We start from the raw sequence: 22,463 nt of genomic DNA, 5'->3' as shown, positions 1-22,463 counted from the left end.
TTCCATCCACCAGTATATCTTATTTTTTGACAGATTTCAAAGTAATTTGCAAATTACTGTACACATCTCCCTAAATACTTGTACATAGGCATCAACTAGAGGTGAATATTTGTTTACAGTTTTTCTTTGGAAGTGAACTTTACATGCAGTGAAATGGACAAATTTTAAATGTAGTTTTACTGAATTTTGAATAACGCTTACAACCGTTTAACCAGAACTCATCAAGATACGGAACATTATGTCATGGCAGAGGCAGTGCCCTATCCAAGGTAGTCTCCACCCCTAGAGGCAACAACGGTTTTGATTTTTTCTGACATAGATTAGATTTGCCTTTTCTAGGCCTTCATGTCCATGGAATCATGCAATATATACTCTTGTGTAAGACTTTTTCTACTCAATATATAACCTTTTGGAGATTCCTCCACATAGCAATAGTTTGTTCCTTTTTATTGCTGAAAAGTATTTCATTGTGTGAATATGCCATGGTGTCTTTATCCATACAGATTCTATTTTATATGATAAATAAGGTAGAAGATTAAGCCCATAGAAATAAGTGTTTTAATGCTAATTTACTCTCTTGCTTTGTTACTATTATCTGTCTTGAGGTTAGCCCCCATGTTTCTGGATCTCAGAGCCATAAAAATACGTGGTTTAGGCTTTCTTAGGCAATGTCTAGCTGTAGACGTGGTGAATCTATGAATACTTTAATGCTAAACACAACAGTTATTCAACATTTCACACTTTTAATCCAAAACTGGGTCTTCTTTCTGATGTCAGCTTCATGCATTGGTGAATTTATGCTCTAGATTTGAACAAAAATACTTGCTTTGGCACTGATAATAAGAAAATAATTGAGATTTTTAAATAAGTAGCAAGTGTTAAATACGTGATTGGATGGTTTTAAATTTTGCACTGCAAGCTAATTTCAGCTTTTTCTACGTTGTTAAGGTTAACGCTTTGGATAATCTTGGTCAGACTTCTCTGCACAGAGCTGCACATTGTGGTCATCTGCAGACCTGCCGCCTCCTTCTGAGCTATGGGTGCGACCCTAACATTATATCCCTGCAGGGCTTTACTGCCTTGCAGATGGGAAATGAAAATGTGCAGCAACTTCTTCAAGGTATTGAATGCTTCCATGAAAGCAATTTTTTTAATTAACCTTTAAGTTTTTTCACATATCATGTAGGAATTGGTAGTAAAAGAATTTTTTAGAATTTTTGCCTGTTTCTTTTTAACTCATACTCTATGTCCAATTGTTGTTAAGTCTTAATCATGATTTTGTTCCAGTTGCATTTGCTGCCCAATTTCTCTGAGTAAATAGTTGGCTTTTAAGTTTTTATCTAGAAAGGTTTTAAGAGTAAGATACAATAATTGCTATTTCTTTTTAAAGAAAGGAAAACTGGGAAAGGTAGGTATTTCTTAGTAGAGCAACGACCATAGTGATAAATAATACTCTACAGACTGGCTCTGCCTATTCACTCTTTTTTTAGGTCCTTCATCCATAAGGCATGTAAGAATTTGTACAAAGTAATCAACTATTTGACTTATTAAAACATATTGAACTATTGAATATAGTGATATTCGTTACATTTTAAAATCAAATCAGTGTGGATCAAATATCTACACATTTGGCATAGGTTGAGCGTTTCAGTCTAGAAATCTGGTCCCATAAATTTTAAAGTGTCTTTGACATCTCAAAGCTCAAATGAGAAGAAATGTAACAGATCAAGCCTTTCGTATCTTCCACACTTACCTTGATGATCTTTATGCCTAGGGTCTGGAAACCACATTTTGAGAAAATCACTGCTTGCATAGATGAAGACAGGTTGATAAAACCTGGAAGCTGCCAAAATTGAGCAAGACTGCTTTCAAGATTTTCTTTACTTACCCATATGCCACACATTTGTTTCAGTGTCAGTTTTTGGGGTAGTAACACTGGTCCTATTCAGTTGCTGGTGATGGACATTTACAGTCTTGCTAGTTTTATGCTAGGTGCTGTTATCTTTCCGCCCGGTGTCTTAGAATAAATTATCAAGTGGACTTTCCAGGTCAAAGGATAGCATATGATTGTTAAATCATCTAAAAAAGTTGTCATGTGCCATTTTACACTACGACTAATAGTGTATGACAGGACCTATTTTCCTTGTCAGCACTAGGTATTATGATTCTTAATCTTTTCCTTGGGTGAATGTGTGTGAATTACAGAAGTAATAGATGCTTTTCTTTTTTCTTGTGAGGAAGCTTGTCACTGAGCTAACATCTGTGCCCATCTTCCTCTATTTTATGTGGGATGCCACCACAGCACAGCTTGGCGAGTGGTGCTAGGTCTGTGCCCAAGATTTGAACTTGCAAACCTCAGGCTGCTGAAATGGAATGCGTGCACTTAACCACTATGCCAGTGGGCCAGCCCAATAATAGATGCTTTTATAAATGCAAATTATAGAAATATTGTCAGTGCAGCTCTCCCATTTGCTCTTTGCCCACTAATAGATGAAAAAAAACCCAGTATCTCATTTTAATTTGCATTCCTACGATGTAGCAGTATTTTTTCCATTTTGTTCTTTGCCTGTAACTTTGTTTAATGCTTTATTATTGCCTGACAGATATTTTTCAAATCAATTTTAGTTCTGACTTTGATGTATTAACTCTAAGACACTTTTCTACTCCAAGATAAAAAATATTCACCAGTATTTTCTTCTAGTATTTTTAACGTTTAATTTTTTTTATACTTAAGTCTTTAATCCATCTGGAGTTTATTTTGTTCTAAGATACAAGGTACATGTTTTCTTCCTTTCCTGCAAGATTTAAAATGAGCTATAAAACATGGAATTTCAGACCTAAAAATGAATTTAGATATCTTCTCATCTAACTTCTCTCTTTAGCACAGAAAAAAATCTGAGGCCCAAAAAGTTCAGGTGACTTGCCCAGTAGATATTCCTTTTTATTGCTTAAATCACATTTTTAATTGTTCACATTTACATACATTTCATATATATATATTATGTTTCAAAAAGAAGATTTAAGGAAGTCTTACTGTTTTTCTCCTACTACCATGGAGATTTCCTACATAATCTACCAAACTGCTGAAGGACTTTACTTTCAGATAAGATGCCACCCTTAAAACTTGGTCCCACCTTCTAAATAAGAGTTAATCATTCTTTCCTCCTTTCTTTTTAGAGGGGATCCCATTAGGTAATTCAGAGGCAGACAGACAATTGCTGGAAGCTGCAAAGGCTGGAGATGTAGAAACTGTAAAAGTAAGATATGATCTTATATTTTTGTTAACTTTGGGTTCTTATTTTGATAGTGTTTTAATGAATCTGTAGTAGTGAAATGCCTAGTTATTTATATGTGCCTTATTTTAAAAGGTAAATAATGCTAATCTAGTTCTCTGCAGATAAGGATCATTAAGTAATGAAAGAAACTTTTGGTTTCACATGGATCTCAGTAAATACATCGCAATCACAGATTTAAATAAACTGCATGTTTGTGGAAGTTGATTTTGTTTAAAGAACCTATTCATTTGTCCCTTTAAAAGAATAAGGCATATCAGATTGTTATCCACTATTGTTTACATATGACACATAAAACAAGGGAAGAAGACTAAACAATGTGTCATTCTGTCTACACATTTCTTCTGGTTTCTTCATTTCTTTGTCCCCTCTACCTCTGTGAGGACCCAGTGTTTAAATATGGTGATAATACAGTGTTGCCGCTTTTCAGAGTCACTGTCTCCTAATAATCTTCAACTCATCTAAACTGAAGTTTTTTTTTTTTCTTTCTCAGAGGGGCCACCTTCAGCTCTTACGTGGCATATCTCCTATAGCAGTCTTCTCTAGAATAACGCTTCCCTCAGATTTTACTTTGCTTTTTACTATAGAATCATATGTAATGTCTTAATGCCTATATACTACCAGATATTTGTTACCTACAGAAACTGTGTATCTGCGTAAATAACTTAGAAGCCTAACATTTTGAAAGAGCATGACTACTTTTCAGTTCAACTAATATAAATTAAAATTAACTCAGCATGTTTCGTAAATTAAATAATTCTTCAGTAATGCGATAATGTTATTTTAATTTCCAAAGCTAGTAGGGGGGAAAAAACCTTATTGTATCTCCCTTCCGCCTGCCTCCAGACTTGCAAAACAGTTGTTTAAGGCGGCACTGACAAGTAATAAGAAGTTTTATTTTTAAAATTTACTCATTTGATTCATGGCAGAAGTAGCTATTTGAAGCATTTCCACTGTATTCCTGTATGGTGTTCTCAATCCTGAACAGACTCACCCCACAGAGTCAGTTTTAGATTTTCTGAGAATGAAATCTGAATGTTGGTTCCATCTGAACTTCCTTGAGCTCTGAAGAAATTTATTCACTGTCCTTTTAAATAAAAGGATTTCTGGAAGTTGATTTAAAAGTCCGTGTGATCCTTTCCTACTGCTTTATTTGCGTAGATAGTACAATCATCTCCGAAAAAACTTCATATTTTATTTTTTAACTAATTTCATTTTTCAAAGAAAAAATGCTATTATAATACAGTTTTATTGTTTGGCTTGTTTTATATTTACATTCTCTTGTCCTTACTTAGGAGATTAATAGGGTATTGAAAGGAGGATTACTCACTATACTGACTTGAGGAAAAACAAGTCACTTGAGTTAAAGGCAACTAGCTGGGTTTGTTTTTTGTGGCAGGGGGTGATAAGAAAAAGTTTTAAATGTTCATCCACTTAAATATACTAAACAGTAGAGAACTATATTCAGTACACGTAATGTTAAAGACCAGATTTGTTTTTGTAAAGATAGAAGGAGTGTAGAGGAAAAGATAGAGGAAGAGGAGATGAGATTGGGGGCAAGAACTGGATTTAGAGAATAAAATAAGGCCACTGGATTGAGGAAGTCCTTCCTCACTCACTCTCTCCCTGTGATAGGCATCAGGCTGTCTTCCCTCACCTCTCCTTTTAAATTCACTTCATGGAAGTTTATCTCCATCAACATGTCTATTCCATTTGTATCTCTAGACATGTGGCTTGGTGTGAATCACTGGGACAATAATATTTGTATATTACTCAGTGAACACTTAATTATGTACTCAGTTGTATTTGCTTAGTGATCCATCAGGCTAGTTACTTTTCGGACACCTCCTATTAGAAAATTGGTCTCAGAGTGGACAAAGTTAAACTGAGAGGTAGGGAGTAGAGTGGCTGATGATAACTACCAAACTTGGCACATGTGTTAAAAATACTTATTCTTCGAACCCGACTTCAGACCCACGAAATATCACATGGGCCAGTGAATCAGTGTATTTGACAAGCTCTGGTTTGGGAAGCACAGAGAGCTTTATCAGTCCTGTGATTAAACCGCTTGAGGTAAACCTACTGATAGCTGGCTCCTTTGGTTTATGGTTGTTAATGCCGTTGAGTTGATTCCAACTCCTAGCAACCCTGTGTACAGCAGAGTAAGAACCCTGCACGGTCTTTTCGCACCCTCCTCTCACCTTCTAGCACTCTATTGGACGACGCTCCACTGCTATAGATAGGGTTTCCATTGCCAATTTTTTCAGAATTGGGTGGCCAGGTCCTTCTTCTTAGTTTGTTCAGTCTGGAAGCTCTGTTGAAACCTGTGCTCCTTGGATGACCCAGCACTGATATTAGGAGTACTAGTGGCATAGCTTTCAGCTTCAGAGCAACACACAGCCGCCACAGCATGACAACCAGCGGACAGGTTCTTTGGTTCCCTGACCAGGAAATAAACCCAGACAACAGTGGTGAAAGCACCAAATCTTAGCCACTAGACCACCAGGGCTGGTTGATTTATTAGGCTTAGGTTATCCCTACTTTTAGGGTAGGATGTTTTAAAATGGGAAAAGGTTTTTACTAATATTGATGTTCTTTTGACTTTTTTTGAACACCATGATTTATTATCTATGCTGCCTTCCTTCTCCAAATGTTCATAGTTTTCATGCAAAATACTCTTGAGTATTTTGAGTGTTACTCTTTCAATCCTTTCTCAGCTATCCTTCCTCATCTGAACCAAAGAACACAAAAAATTATTTGAGTGACTTTCTTACCTCTCCCAAGGATGGTACATAACCCAATAGCATTCTGTTAGTTCATTCCATATAGTGCAGTATAATTCTGTAAGTGTAGTTCCTCAACTAACAACATCGCATCCCCTAGGAACTTGTCAGAAATGCAGGTTCTCAGGCCCCACGCCAGATACACTGAATTGGGAAATCTAGAGGTGGGACTAATGCACATGAAAATTCCAGAACCACTGGTCTCGAGCAGTACTTCTCGAACTTTAATGTTCTTGCAGATCATCTAGAGATCTTGTCAAAATGCAGGTTCTGACTGAGTAGTTGGGAGTCTGAGATTCTGAGTTTTTAACAAGCCCCCAGGTGATGCCAGTGGTCCTGTGATCAGTGTACCTCAACGTATATTTGCCACAAAATGAAAGTTACAATGGCTGATAATTGGCACTTAGCTTACTTTTATGTAAGTAGTAGTAGTGACACTAATAAAACTTGCCTACAAGCTTTAGCAAAAGCAGAAGATTCAGACGTAGATGAGAGGACCAGAGGGATTCCAAGTAAATAACAAGATGAAATAAGAAGAAGAAATAAGAGTTTCTGAGAATATTGATTTGATGAGATAAGAAAATAAGTCAGACATTTGAAATTTCTACTAAATGAATGAAAACAAGAGACCAGAATATGTAGCATCATGTGTATACTGTGTTTCTTCCTATAGAAATTGTGTACTGTTCAGAGTGTCAACTGCAGAGACATTGAAGGGCGTCAGTCTACCCCACTCCATTTTGCAGCTGGCTACAATAGGGTGTCTGTGGTGGAATACCTGCTGCAGCACGGAGCAGACGTGCATGCTAAAGATAAAGGGCAAGTACCAGCTATTGCCATGGCTTCTCTTCTCCTTTATCTGACCTTTTAAGAAAGATTGGCTTAAATATACCTTTTTATTTGACTGTTTTTTTATTGCAGTGACATTGGTTTATAACGTTACATAAATTTCAGGTGTACATCCTTATATTTCGATTTCTGTGTAGATTACATCATGTTCACCACCCAAAGACTAATTACCATCCATCACCACACACATGTGCCTAAATGCCCCTTTTGTCCTCCTCCCTCCCCCCTTCCCCTCTGATAACTACCAATCCAATCTCTGTCTCCTTGTGACTGTTTGTTGTTGTTTTTATCTTCTACTTATGAGTGAGATCATACGGTATTTGACTTTCTCCCTCTGACTTATTTTGATTAGCATAATACTCTCAAGATTCATCCATGTTGTCACAAATGGCTGGATTTCATTGTTTTTTATGGCTGAGTAGTATTCTATTGTGTATCTTTGCCACATCTTCTTTATCAGTTCATCCCTTGATGGGCATCTAGGTTGCTTCCAAGTTTTGGCTATTGTGAATAATGCTGCAATGAACATGGGGGTGCATGTGTCTTTATGCATTCATGTTTTATGACTTTTCTTTTTTTCTTCTTTTTTTTGCCGAGGAACACTGGCCCTGAGCTAACATCTCTGCCACTCTTCTTCTATTTTGTATGTGGGTCACCGCCACAGCATGGCTGCTGATGAGTGATGTAAATCTGTGCCCAGGAACCAAACCTGGGCTGCCAAAGTGGAGCGCTCCAAACTTAACCACTAGGCCATGGGGCTGGCTCCTTAAATATACCTTTTTAATTTCCGTTAAGATTTTGTGATGGTTAGCATTTATATAAAGACTTATTTGCATAATGCCTTGTAATTTTATAATGGCCAAGGAGATTACAGCATTGGTGTGATATTGATTTTTAGTGTAAAATTTTCAGTTTGCATTGAGGATATTTGAATTCTTCAGCTTGTGTTAAAATTATTTTTCTTTGAAAGTATCCAATTCTCAATTCTAGATATTGAGGGTATAGATATTTGTTATATTCTCTGCAATTCTAAATATTTAAAAAATTTTGTCCCTGGGGCCGGCCTGGTGGCACAGCGGTTAAGTTCATATGTTCCGCTTCTCAGCAGCTTGGGGTTCGATGGTTCGGATCCTGGGTGTGGCCATGGCACCGCTTGGCACGCCATGCTGTGGTAGGCGTCCCATGTATAAAGTAGAGGAAGATGGGCACGATGTTAGCTCAGGGCCAGGCTTCCTCAGCAAAAAAGAGGAGGACTGGCAGTAGTTAGCTCAGGGCTAGTCTTCCTCAAAAAAAAAAAAAAAAATTTTGTCCCTGACCCCCCCCCAACAAATAATTCCATTTCTCCTTTCAATAAATTTAGGTTCTATAAAATACAATCAGTATAGTCCCTTATGCAGTTCAAGAAATTTATCAGCTGTATGTAATTATTTAGATTAAAACATGTCTTTGTGTTGCATTGCTTATTTAACTTTTCATTTCAGAGGCCTTGTACCTTTGCACAATGCATGTTCCTATGGACATTATGAAGTTGCAGAACTTCTTGTTAAGCACGGAGCAGTAGTTAATGTAGCTGACTTATGGAAATTTACTCCTTTACATGAAGCGGCAGCAAAAGGAAAATACGAAATTTGCAAACTTTTGCTACAGGTATATTAAAGTACTTACTGTGGACATGGTGTATTATATAGACTATGTTAATCATATTTCTAAAAACTAATATTTCTAATAACTAATATAAACTTAAACTAGTAAGGAGGTGGGAAGCAAAGTTATCTAATTCTCTACATAGATTTCAGAATGTCATGAACACTTATATTTTAACCTAAAAATATGTTTACTACACATATATTTGTTATTGTATAAAGTCAACTATCATTTAATACTTCCGATTATCTCAATTTTTCCTATATAGTATTTAAATCTCAAAATATTTGATGGATTATGTAATTTATAAGCCAGACTTATTTAGCACTAATAAAATAAAAAGTACTGGTCTAATACAGGTACCAATGTAAATATTTTACAGTAAAAACAAAAGTATAGTTAAATTTATACTTTATTTCAGTGTTTTTGAAAACTAAAAATAGCATACACGACAGACAATTTTTAATGAAATGTTGCCTTAATTTGAATGTAGTTTAAAATTTTGGTTATATTATTGCATTGTAAAAGCCCAATATTTAATAGCTTCTGTATTTTTCATGGGATTTTCTGTGTATTACATTAAATGTTAACAACAATCATGTTAACTTTTAAGGTAGAGTCTCAGTATAAAATAGTTTTCCTAGGTATAGTTACATTGACTATTTTCTCATTGACCAAGGGCAAACTTAAGCCAATTCCTCCTTTTCTGTTTCTCACATTCCCAGCATGGGGCAGACCCTACAAAGAAAAACAGGGATGGAAATACTCCTTTGGATCTTGTTAAAGATGGAGATACAGATATCCAAGATCTACTTAGGGGAGATGCAGCTTTGTTAGATGCTGCCAAGAAGGGTTGTTTAGCCAGAGTGAAGAAGTTGTCTTCGCCTGATAATGTAAATTGCCGTGACACCCAAGGCCGACATTCAACGCCTCTACACTTAGCAGGTAAGTGAATGAAGTTTCACAGATTTAGGTTGGCAACATCTCAAGATTCATTTTACCTGACTAAAATCTTTCCTATAAGTAAACCTGAAAGGTTCAAATCAGGTCTCTTCTAATACCACCGTTATACTCTAGCTTATTTGTTCAGGGCAACTGTACTTCATGTTCGCTTTAGTGCTGGTATCTTACGTTCAGTGAGAATGATTGAAAGAGCCTCTGCCACTCGCCGTGTGCTTTGGAGCCTTGATTCCAGGTCACCATATTGTTTGAATCATCTTTACTGAGTGAATTTTGGCTACAGAAACTTGAAAAATACTCTGCTTGAGCCAGTCTTCTTCATGGGGAGCTAAAGCTTTCCATTCTTCCGATGATATCCGTTAAGCAAAAGCAGGAAAAAAGTCTTAAAAGACTTTCAGAAGTGATATATACCTCTCGCCAAAGTTATTTGTTGTATTAGTTTGCTAGGCCTGCCTTAGCAAAACCACAGACTGGGTGGCTTAAACAACAGAAATTTATTTTCTCACAGTTGTGGAGATAAGGGTGTTGGCATAATCACTTTCTCCTGAGGCCCCTCTCCTTGGCTTGCAGATAGCCACTTCCTGGCTCTGTCCTCACGTGGCCTTTTCTCTGTATGCACATCCCTGGTGTCTGTCTCTCTGTGTCCTAATCTCCTCCACCAGTCAGATTGGATTAGTACCTACCCTACTGGCCCTGTTTTGACTTAAGTACCTCTTTAAAGATCCTGTCTTCAAATAGTCACATTGTAAGGTTCTGGTGGTTAGGGGTTCAACATACACATTTTGGGGGACACAATTGAGTACATAATATTCATTCTAAGTTTTCACTCATAAAATTGGTGCGATGTACCTTTGTTTTTAGTGAAGGTGTGCAATGTTGTGGTTTCAGTATAGCTTTTTCAGCTGCGTTGAAGATGCTCGGGAATGGGCCATTAGTCCCTGAGCTACAGCTAGTACATCAGTGGAGTTGCATCATAGGCACTTTTGACTCATAAGTTTATCTAAATACACATTGTTTAAAAAGAGAAGTAAGTAATACAGGTGTTTCTGCTCCTTCGTATAATATGGGAGATGGAAGTCTCTTCTTTCAGTTCATTTCAATCTCATAGTCTGAGTAACTGAGTATGTTCCTAGTTTTTAAGAGATAATTTTAGTTATATTTGGTTTTTACCTTTAAATTCTCACCCCATGTAAGTTGGGACCCCACTGTCCAAGGGAAATAATTACTCCATCTGTCTGTCTTTTAGAGCATTTTGGAAGTGATAGACCACAAATGCTAATATCATGAGAAAAAGCTTTTCTACTTTCACTGGCAATCAGGAATTTCTAGTCCATGCAAGACAAGATGTGACCTGACATCTGATTTGAGTTGTGCTGTGCCATTTTTTTTTATATTAGCTTTTTATATCTTTATGGTAGCTTATCTAGACATTTAACATTACTATTTAAGTCTGTGTTGTCTTTGTAAGTGGCAAATATGTTGTATACACAAAATATTTCTGCCCACTTGTGTAATATTATACCTTGAGACCTGGAAGGACTGTTTTACTCAGTGTAATATTTAGCTTTTGGTAGTTTTGTACTTCTGTTTTTCTTTACTTGATCTTATTAAATTATTTTGCTTTAGGTCCTTCAGCAAAAGGCTAAAAAACTACAATAAAAATAAATGAATAATATTTTGAACTATTTTAAAGTTTCAGGTGGTACCTGGTTTTATGTTAGCCCAGTTCAGTTTCAGATTTGCTTTCAGTTGGTGGTTATGTGTCCAATAAAATATACTTTACTTTAAAAGTATGTACTAAGGTAGCTGACAGTTCCCAAGATGACAGCTGAGGCTTTATGTTACACATATAAAATACTAAGTTCTACTTCATGGCTTTAGCAACATACAGGTTCTGCTGCCGGACTTGTAGAGATGTGTGCCCCTAAGTTCTCTCTAGCAAAAGGCATGTCCTTATGGCCCTCTGGGAAAGTGGGGCCCTGAGACCCACGCTGGTGTGGTGTCCCCTGTTCTGCCAGCCATTTGTGTTCCTAACTTGGCTTTTATATGATTGGATGCCTTTTACTTGCAGCCCTTGAGCCCATGTACCTGAGTTTAGGAAGTTGTATATATAATAATCATGAAGGCAGAGACTTTGGTAAGACGAAAAGATACAAGCAAGTCAGTTAATGTAACTTTGAGAGTCTCTGAAATAAATGGGTATCATCACCAAAAGCTTCCAACTTGAGGCCAGTGGGCAGCTTTTCCATAAGATAAATTTTAATAGACTCCAATGGAGAATTTCAGATTTCTATAAAATCTTTTTATCTTTTAAATAATGTCTGTATATGTTTAATATGTATATATAGATATAATATGTGTATTTACCTATATACACATATGTATACATAAAATAATATGTATATATAGATAAATACAGACATATATTTACCTATTTTTTATACTAACGAGTGAAAGTAATTTTACTTCTTTTCTAAATTAGCTGGTTATAATAATTTAGAAGTTGCAGAGTATTTGTTACAACATGGAGCTGATGTGAATGCCCAAGACAAAGGAGGACTTATTCCTTTACATAATGCAGCATCTTATGGGGTGAGTTCTTTCATGTTGACGTTAAAAATCTCTGAAATTTCCAAAGTGAAAATCAGTGTTGCAGTCCAAAGAGAATTTAATTTGACTTTCTCATTTTACAGAAAAGTAAATATGAGGGCTAAAGAGGTTAAATAACTGCCAAGTTTCAATTCTGAATTTATTGTAAGCTTGCCACGTGACCTGCAGCACATTCTGTCTTTTGTTTTATTACCTTCTGTAGCACCCATCTCTTATTTTCAGTGAGATGTTGGTGCTGTTGTTTATTTGTTGGTGCCTGGAAAACCCATTGAGATTCATAGGAATCTGTAGAGATCAGATGCTTTGTTCCTGGCTTATAACAGCCTTGGAAATTACAGTCAGTATTGGCTATCTTTAATAATAATCGAGGAAGGCTGCTAGTTTATAAATTGATGTTCAGCAATTATAACACTGGAATAAATGAGAAATTGTTAAACTCCTATTAGTTTAGTCCTCTTCTTGCCTAGAATTCTTAAGCATTTTCTATATATCTTCTCGTTATTGAAATGTCTACGATGATTTTTAATGAACTACCCATAAATTAGGATGTTGAGGAGAAACAAAGTTCTTCTTTTCATTTCTAGAGCAAGTTTAGAAATATGGAAAAATAGGTATATAGCTAGTTTCTTGATAAGAACTAAAGTGTGGTAAAATATTTCAGACTGTAACAGGAGTGTTTTCTTTTACAGCATGTAGATGTAGCAGCTTTACTAATAAAGTATAATGCATGTGTCAATGCCACGGACAAATGGGCTTTCACACCTTTGCATGAAGCAGCCCAGAAGGGACGAACACAGCTTTGTGCTTTATTGTTGGCCCATGGAGCTGATCCTACTCTTAAAAATCAGGAAGGACAAACACCTTTAGATTTAGTTTCAGTAAGTGATGGGCTCTTTGAAAAATCTCAGTGCTTTCCTGACTTTTTAAAGTTCACTTGGTATATATAAGATGTCCTCATGGTGAATGTGGCAAAATCTGGGTTTTAGCCCAATTTAAACTTAGGACTTATTGAAATATAGTACGTAAATGAGAGAATTATCTGTTAATTGTATGCTGAGTTCCTTTGGAAATGGGAAAAAGAAGTACGAGCTCTAGCTGCTTATGTTAGTTGGGAAACAAAGTAGGCACAGGCCCTCAGTGAACAGTTACAGTGCGCACAGTGTGAGGTAGTCCAGGCCGTGAGTCTGTGAACTCCCCCAGCTGGGAACATTGCCCTCACTGTGCAGCCAAAAAGCCTGCTTCTAGCAGAGATTGCCTTCCCTCCTCCACTGCCTCATCCCAAAGCTTTCATTGCTTACTCGCCCAGAATTGTTGATGAAACAAGCTTGTTCCTCCAGTTTTCTTTGGAAGTTCTTTTTTTGTCCTCTCCTAAGGGAGCTCATATCTGTTGTGGCCTCCACCTCTGCTTTGGCACCTGTGACACAGTGCCTCTCTTTCCTCTCCCACTGAGGACATTGACCAGAGCAGTGGAAGGAAAGGGAGAAGAAATTCTTCTTGAGCTGGGAGGAAGGAGAGTCGCTTCTGCAGACTGCTTTCTACTGAGAGATTCCGCTGTTCCAAGTTACATTGAGAAGCTGATTTAGTTCAGCTACGCTGAAGATTCAGTAGATTTTTCTCAGAAGGCTGACAACTCAACCCTATTTGCAACTTTGTTTCTTCAGGGAAATGTCTTGCCGGTTCCAAACTACCTTAGAAGAGAATTTATCTAATTCGGTCCGCCCATATGTTAGTCTAGCAGATATAATCGACAATGAGACAAAGTGCTCTAGAGAACATGCATGGGCCTTGCAGTCAAACAGACCAGCCTTAGAATTCCAGTTCTACCGCTTAGAGTTGTACAGACTGGCATGTTGCCTAGCCTCTAAGCCTCAGTTACCTCATTTATAAATGGAGATAAAATATATCTGGTTAATATGAGAATTAAAAGAGGTAATGTGCTTACAGTTCTTGGCATGGTGTCAGGCACATAGAAGGCACCCAATAAATGGTGCTAATGTTCTTTTAAAAATGTTACATACAAACTGAGTGCCGTGAGAGTCCTCAGACTCGAGGGGAGAAAAAGGTGAGGACTGCAGCAGTATAGGTGACTAACTGAAAACAAGGACTGAATGGTAATTACTTAGTGTCTTAACTGAATATTGTGAAAGAATGGTATATGTCACTAATTAATGTACCGGTAAATTTGGAGATTTTTTTCCATTCCAGCAGATTTGATTAAAATTATTATCTTTCTTTCCCCCACCCATGTTCAATTTTGAGGACCAAATATGTTGCCAAATATTTTCCAAGAAATACAGTCATTCTGTTCACTAAAGTTCTCTGTAGGTTGAATTAGTTCTTTCAGAGTAGTTGCAATAGTGTTAAAAGCTCTTGCCTTTTTTAATTGATATTTCTATAATTTATTTCAGTGCTTTTCAACCATGGTGTCAAAGTTAGGATTTTTTTCATGCTTTGCCACATTTAACAGTTTTATTTTGATTCCATGTATCTTGAGAGAGATGTTCTGATTTATGTTTTACATTTAATAACAGTTTAACTGAGTATCGCGTGTTTGCTTCACTTTCTTAAATAATTTTTATGTAATAAGTAATTGTAGTGTAAATCTGCTGGATTTTTATCATATTTTTAAGTGCATTCTATTGAATATAGTAGAATTTAAACTTGCTTATCTCAGATTTCAACTCTCTCTGACTTGTACCCTAGGCAGATGATGTCAGTGCTCTTCTGACAGCAGCCATGCCCCCTTCTGCTCTGCCGTCATGTTATAAACCTCAAGTGCTCAATGGTGTGAGAAGTCCAGGAGCCACTGCAGATGCTCTGTCTTCGGGTCCATCCAGCCCATCAAGCCTTTCTGCAGCCAGCAGTCTTGACAATTTATCTGGGAGTTTTTCTGAACTGTCTTCAGTAGTTAGTTCAAGTGGAACAGAGGGCGCTTCCAGTTTGGAGAAAAAGGAGGGTGAGACATTCTGCAAGAATAACTTTCTAAGTGGTATTGTAGCCACATATTTGTCATTTAGAATGCTAAAGAGTCATTTTTAACCTTAAATACAACTATTAGTATCAGATTGATTAATAAAGCCTAAAAGCTTTAGCCCTTTATTTCTTTTACATTATTTATTAGAATTCCTAATGAAACTTTCTTCTTCCAAGTTGAGACTTGATGAATCTTATGCTACTAACCTACTCTTTAGATGTAAGTAGGCTTTTTGAGAGATTTGGAAGTCCTTTTGGTTTAGGAGTTATGCCTTTATTTACCTCTTCCAGTTTATTACAGATTTATGAAATACTTTTTACCCGTCCCAAAATATCCAATTCTCTTGTTTTGTTTTTTTGAAGATCTTTATGAAGATGCAATCCACATCATAAAATTTATCCATTTAGAGTGTACAGTTCACTGGTTTTTTAGTGTATTTGCAGAGCTGTGCAACTATCACCATAATCTTTAGGTTACAACATTTTCATCACCCCGGAAAGAAACCCTGTACCCATTATCAGTCAATCTCCATCCCTCATTATATTCCCCAGCCCTAAGAAACCACTAATCTCCTTCTGTCTCTCTAAATTTGCCTATTCTAGACGTTTTATATAAATGGAATCATACAATATATATTTATGATTGACTTTTTTTTTAGAGATTCATTTATTTGTTATTTTTTTGCTGAGGAACATTGTGCTTGAGCTAACATTTGTGCCAATCTTCCTCTATTTTGTGTGTGGGACGCTGGCACAGCATGAGTTGATGAGTGCATGCCAGGGATCTGAACCCATGAACCCGTGAACCCACTGCCACCAAAGCAGGGTGCATGAACTTAACCACTATGCCACTGGGCTAGCCCTGGCTGCTTTCAGTTAGCCTAATGTTTTGGAGTTTCATCTATGTTGTAGCATGTATCGATGCTTCATTCCTTTTTATGGCTGAATCATATTTCATTGTATGGATACACATATCACATTTTGTGTATCCATTCATCAATTGATGGACATTTGGATTATTTCCGCTTTTTGGCTATTATGCATAGTGCTGCTATGAACATTTGTGTACCAGTTGTTGTGTAGACACATTTTTCACTTCTCTTGGGTGTATACCTGGGAGTGGAATTGCTGGGTCATATGGTAACTGTGTTTGTATGAGTCTCAGATGTACTTATTATATTTTGCCTTCTGTATAGACTACATGGTGTTTTCCACCCAAAGTCTAGTTGCCATCCATCACTGTACACATGTGCCCCTTTACCCTTTTCTCCCTCCTCCCACCCTCCCTTCCCCCCCAGTAACCACCAGCCTGTTTTCTGTATCTACATGTTTATCTTTCACATATGAGTGAAATCATATCTTATTTGTCTTCTCCTTCTGACTTATTTTGCTTAGCATAATACCCTCAAGGTCCATCTGTGTTGCTGCAAATGGCAAGATTTCATCTTTTTATAGCTGAGTAGTACACACACACACACATATACACATACACACATATACCGCGTCTTCTTTACCCATTCGTCCATCAGTGGGCTCTTAGGTTGTTTCCAGGTCTTGGCTATTGTGAATAATGCTGCAGTAAACATGTGGGTGCGTATATCTTTTCAAATTAGTGTTTTTGTGTTCTTTGGGTAAATACCCAGGAGTGGAAGAGCTGAATCATATGGTACTTTGATTTTGATTTTTTGGGAATTCTCCATACTGATTTCCATAGCAGCTGTGCCAATTTACATTCCCACCAGCAATATTACAAGGGTTCCCTTTTCTCCACATTCTCTCCAACACTTGTTATTTCTTGTCTTTTTAATAATAGCCATTCTGATGGGTGTGAGGTGATAGCTCATTGTGGTTTTGATTTGCATTTCCCTACTAATTAGTGATGTTGAACATCTTTTCTTGTGCCTCTTGGCCATCTGTATGTCTTCTTTGGAAAAATGTCTGTTTAGGTGGTCTTCCCAGTTTTTAATCGGCTTGTTTGGTTCTTTCCTAAGTTTTATGAGTTATTTATATGGTTTGGATATTAACTCCTTATTGGATTTACGATTTACAAATATTTTCTCCCAGTTGTTAGGTTGTCTTTTCATTTTGTTGATGGTTTCCTTTGTCATGCAGAAGCTTTTTAGTCTGATGTAGTGCCATTTGTTTACTTTTTGTTTCCCTTGCCTGAGGAGACATGGCATTTAAAAAGATGCTTCTAAGACCAGTGTCAAGGAGTGTACTGCCTGTGTTTTCTCCTAGGAGTTTTATGGTGTCAGGTCTTACAGTCAAGTGTTCAATCCAGAAAAGAGCCAGTTTAGAAAATCATTTTTTAAAAAGAAGAGAGACATACATACCTGTAGTTTCTATAAAGCTGTTCTCTATCTTTTACCCATCAAAATGTATCTCACCCTGTGCGACGTTGTGGAACTTGTTTTCATAAACTTTTTTGTGAAGTAGCTTAAATCCTCAGAGATAGGGGAACTTTTTTGTTTTGAGACATAATTGACATATAACATTATATTAGTTTCAGCTGTGTGGAAACTTATTTTAAAGATACAGTTAAAAATAAATTTTTTTGACTGTTTTTTAACCTGAGAGTGCCCCTCTGGTTAACTGTTTCTTCTAACAATGAAATTTTCTAGCTTTCTCTTTGTAATTTTTGATGTCATGTTCAGTATTCTATCCTGAGTGGCTATTAATATTTGGCTTCATCTTCCCATTCTTCATATAATAGTAATATCGTAAAACTTTATTGTATAACATTGATATCTATTATTCATTATTCTGGTGTGAAACTGTGTTTTCTGGATTTTTTATTTTTCAGTTCCAGGAGTAGATTTTAGCATAACTCAATTTTTAAGAAATCTTGGACTTGAGCACCTAATGGATATATTTGAGAGAGAACAGGTGAGTACACAAATGGTTTTGCTTGGTTTGGTGTTTTATGGATCCTCAAAAATTAGGACATACTTGGACAAGCCCAGTGGTATAGTGGTTAAGTTCATGTGCTCTGCTTTGGCGGGCTAGGCTTCACAAGTCCAGAGCCCTAGGCATGGACTTACACACTGCTCATCAAGCCTTGCTGTGGTAGCATCCCACACACAAAATAGAAGACGATTGGCACAGATGTTTGCTCAGCAACAGTCTTCCTCAAGCAAAAAGTGGAAGATTGGCAACAGATGTTAGTATGTTCGTTAGCTCAGGGCCTTACTCACCAAAAAAAAAAAAGACATACTTCAAATGCCCTGAGCCATTCACCGTATTGAGGGGTGAGGGGGATGTTTTTTTAAACTAGAAATCAGTCACTCTTCTAAATTGGCTTCATCTTGGAATTTCCATTTAGTTTATTAGCACATAAAAATTGAGTCTTGTGTAGTATTAGCTTTCTTGAATGAAAAGTTTAGCTTATTCCATCCTTAAAGTAAATCATCCTTGACCTCTGTTTGTTCAGTTCTCTTGTGTCAGTCACTACTCACTCTAAGCCTGAAACTTTGCTAACCACTATGGGAAGATACATAGATACACCAACTATATATCTGGGATTTTCTAGAACAGTCAGAATTTAAAGGACTGTCAGAATGCGTTTACTGATTTTTTTGATTCAGTAAATGTAGTTGCTACAGACTACCACTAGGGAACTTTCTTTCTACTTATGGAGCTATAACAAAGAACATATGAAGAGCTAAATTTTTGGCATAGATTTAGAAATTCACCGGAAAAAAATGGTTACTACAACAAGCTGGATTATTTAGGCAAAGCTTCATGGACGATATGTAAATAAAATAGGATTTTAAAGAGTGTCTTCATTTTACAAAGTAGGAATAGTATATTTGAGGTAGAAGCGTTAGTTTGAACAATGATGCAGATGTACCAGTTAGCATAGCCCAGAGTTTGGAGGAACCCTTGAAGGCATTGTGTAAACAGGTTGGATGTGTAGTGAGGGTGGAAAAGATAAAATCATGTACCTAATGTGGTTAATTTGAAAGTGCGTTTTTGTTTTGCAGTTTAGTTCTGCTCAAGTTCTTATGTTAAATGAAAATAATGATATTTTTGGTAGTTCATGACTCAACTTTCTGTTTAATTAGCTGCAACTTTCATTTTCAGTTTGACAACTAGTTTGCTTTCATTTCTCAGCTGTTCAAAATAATTTGAGGTAAATGTGTGAATCTAGTGCGTTATGAGAGCACCAGTATCTGAATATTTACCAAATGAGTAAGTCTCCTAAACAGTTTCCTCCTCTTTTGTAAGATCACTTTGGATGTATTAGTTGAAATGGGGCACAAGGAGCTGAAGGAGATTGGAATCAATGCTTATGGACATAGACACAAACTAATTAAAGGAGTTGAGAGACTTATCTCTGGACAACAAGGTATTTCACTTTAAATCATTGCTATCATCAGTTTAACAGTTTGCGTAATGGCAGCCCTGAACTTAGTAAATGATAATATAAAAATCCGTAAGAGCCCATTTAGTAGGAAAAGCACTAATTAGGATTCAGGAAACCTGGGATCAGGTCTTAACTCTGCTACTGTTAAGCTTCCTGAGCTGTTGTTAACTGTGTGTGAACTTAAGTAAAATTTCTGGGCCATTCAGAAATTTGGGAATTGCTTTAGTTCTGACGTTATTTCTGTCATTTCTATTCAGTTATTTCTGAAATATTTGTAGCTCTAAAATTGTGTGATTCTAGAAAATCTGAAACTTGGATATCTCCTATCTTAATGATAATATAATAGATAATGACTAGATGTTTAGGCCTGCCCGTAAAATAATGTTATAAATCTTTATTGTAAATAGTTAAATTATAAACACTTGCAGTGGAAATACTGGGAAACAATGCTACAGCTGAGGAACTTTAACAAAACAAAGGTGAATAACATTTTTTATTTCTCCTGAAGGCAGATACTTAAGGAAAATGTAAATTGCATCGTGCAACAGGTGTTAACACTCTGTGTACCAGGTCCTGGCTGTAGAAAGATGAATTGTTTTAAGTATCAAAAACCACCTTTTAACTTCATTATTAAACTGAGGGGAGGGATTTACCCTGGGGTCAGAAGCGCCCTATAATTGAAGTTCTGGCTATACAACTAGGATTGAAGATAAACCTCCACTAGCAAAAGTGAGGGGATTTTCAGAGAAGAATGTGTGCTGGCCAGGATAGGATCCGTCTCTTGAAGAAGAAAAAAGAGCAGCTCTAAAAATTAGGTGATTCAAGCTAAGGAATGCTTTAAACTGGTAGGGACTGGGGGAAAATGTTTAAAATGTGAGATAGCCTTGGATATTTCTAGTATAGATGACAAAATTTTATAAGATAAAGAAGAAGGAAAACCCGTGGCTCCCTGGATGTTAGTATACAGTATAAATAGCATCAAAAAGAGGAACTAAAACCCTCAGTTGTGGACTGCCCTTGCAACTTCACTAGAATAATCCTGATCTGGTAGAATGGCAATTACAAAGGAGTACTGGGATAACAAGGGTCATTTAGGAAAGAGGCAGGTTGAAAAGGAAAGCAGACAGTAGTTGTACATTAAACACCTGATGGAGCCTGCAATGCGGTTATTAAGACCTTGTTGCAAGGCTCAGGAAACAATGACAGAAACAGATACACTGCGCCCAAGTGGCAGAAGTGTGTACTTCCATGCCACCTCTGGTCCTGTAGTCATTCTGATACATCCAGCTATAGTTGGGTGGGAACATTTATTCCTACATGGAGGAGAAATGTGGTCATGACATAGAATGACTTTGTCTGATCATCAAGTCAGTAGATTACTTGTCCTGATCTTTCAGTACTGATAAATGTCTCCTTAAGGTGGTCTAAAGATGCCTTAGTCAAGAGTTTCTCACAGTCTTTTTATTGTTAAGTCTTTATTCTGTGAAATACCTAGACACTGTAATTCAGCCATACCTATCAGTCCTTATTAGAGTTTGGCAGTCCTATTAGTCAGACAAGAGCTCAGAACTAGAATAGTGCTCTTAATCTCCAAAGGCACACTGCCACACCTTAACCCAGCGATGAAGGATTTGATCTCTACCTGAGAAGAGAGCAGAGCTTTAGAGATCTTCTTGTAGAGATTAAAGGAGAGTTGTGTTAACAGATATACCAAAGAAATTCAAAATTCTGTTTGATTCTGTTGAAAAGCTTTTGTGAGAGTAAAGATACAAAAGTGTATATGGTTTATCTTGACCACTGACATTCAGAAAATATGACGAATTCATTGCTGAATTAAAGAATCTATTAGGAGTTAGAATAGGCATTCAGAAGTTAGTAAACTTTATGGACTTCTCATTTTAGGATGATTTAAAATTACCTGAGGCTGTGCAGGTTTCTGTCATAATTCTTCCTCACATTTATAAAAAATAAAGGGACTAAATGCTGAAGGGGCTGCATAGTTAGTAAAGGAAATGATTTGAATAAGACAATGTGTGACAGACTCATTAAGAATAGATAAAGAATAGAAAGATTCTCTGAACTGTTCTCACAAAACCCTTATGACTTGTCAGGTGAAAAATTAGTAGTCTAAATGCAGTGTGGTGTTCTGGTTTGGATTCTGGAACAGAAAAAGGACATTAGTGGGAAAAACTGGTGAAACCCAAATAAAGTCTGTAATTTACTTAGTAAGGTTTGATAGATGTACTATGGTTAAATGAAATGGGAGCATTAATGCTCCTAATGGTAGCATTAGGAAGTTGAATGAAGGGTACACAGGAACTCTCTCTCAACCTTCCTGTAAATCTAAATTATTGCAAAATAAAAATATTTTAAAAATTGGTAGTAACCATCAGATATATTAGGTGGTTATTTTTGGTTGGTGTTAACAGTTTTTCTGGCAAATTTTTTTTACGTTGAAATTTCATTTGATAGGTCTTAACCCATACTTAACTCTGAATACCTCTGGAAGTGGAACAATTCTCATAGATCTGTCCCCTGATGACAAAGAGTTTCAGTCTGTGGAGGAAGAGGTATGTTCATGCACCTGAAATGAATATTACCTCAGTAGCTCAATTTCCTGGAGGTTCTCCGATCTACTTGAACATGTAGTAGGGTATTTAATTGTCCCTAACTCTTTACCACCTGGAAGGCTTTCGAAATCGGCATTTAAGGTACACTCCCTCAAGAAACCTTAATTCCAGTAACTTGGTTCAGCACTACAATTAATAATAGCACAGACTTCTGTTGGAGAAGAGGTTGCTGTTACTTAAAAGAAAATGCTAATGTTCTCTCCCTTCACGAAAGCAATTGCCAAGCCCAGTATCTTAGACAAAACCCAGAATATGTGGATGCTACTTATCCAGGAAATTTTTCTTCCAGCTTTCTTTCCACAAAACTCTTGGATCCACTGAAATCTTTGAATAGTGCCTTAACAGTTTGAAGAAC

At 36.7% G+C, this 22,463-nt stretch overlaps 1 protein-coding gene across 2 annotated transcripts in view; it reads left to right on the top strand.

The window, feature by feature from the left end:
• The window catches only part of TNKS2 (tankyrase 2), a 61,649-nt gene that overhangs the window by 28,201 nt on the left and 10,985 nt on the right, over window positions 1-22,463 (top strand). Inside the window, exons 12-22 of one of the 2 annotated variants that reach the window (XM_001502681.7) lie at window positions 949-1,120; window positions 3,178-3,257; window positions 6,750-6,895; window positions 8,407-8,572; window positions 9,295-9,514; window positions 12,012-12,121; window positions 12,829-13,017; window positions 14,843-15,095; window positions 17,916-17,998; window positions 19,340-19,460; window positions 21,951-22,048. In XM_001502681.7, the coding sequence (XP_001502731.3) occupies window positions 949-1,120; window positions 3,178-3,257; window positions 6,750-6,895; window positions 8,407-8,572; window positions 9,295-9,514; window positions 12,012-12,121; window positions 12,829-13,017; window positions 14,843-15,095; window positions 17,916-17,998; window positions 19,340-19,460; window positions 21,951-22,048 (1,638 nt within the window). The remainder of the gene's footprint in view (window positions 1-948; window positions 1,121-3,177; window positions 3,258-6,749; window positions 6,896-8,406; window positions 8,573-9,294; window positions 9,515-12,011; window positions 12,122-12,828; window positions 13,018-14,842; window positions 15,096-17,915; window positions 17,999-19,339; window positions 19,461-21,950; window positions 22,049-22,463) is intronic. The other variant, XM_023642707.2, reaches the window with a different exon arrangement.

The sequence above is a fragment of the Equus caballus genome, chromosome 1, assembly GCF_041296265.1.
Source record: "Equus caballus isolate H_3958 breed thoroughbred chromosome 1, TB-T2T, whole genome shotgun sequence".
Taxonomy (NCBI): domain Eukaryota; kingdom Metazoa; phylum Chordata; class Mammalia; order Perissodactyla; family Equidae; genus Equus; species Equus caballus.
The sequence above is the reverse complement of the archived record's forward strand: the minus strand, read 5'-3'. Positions and strand labels throughout refer to the sequence as shown.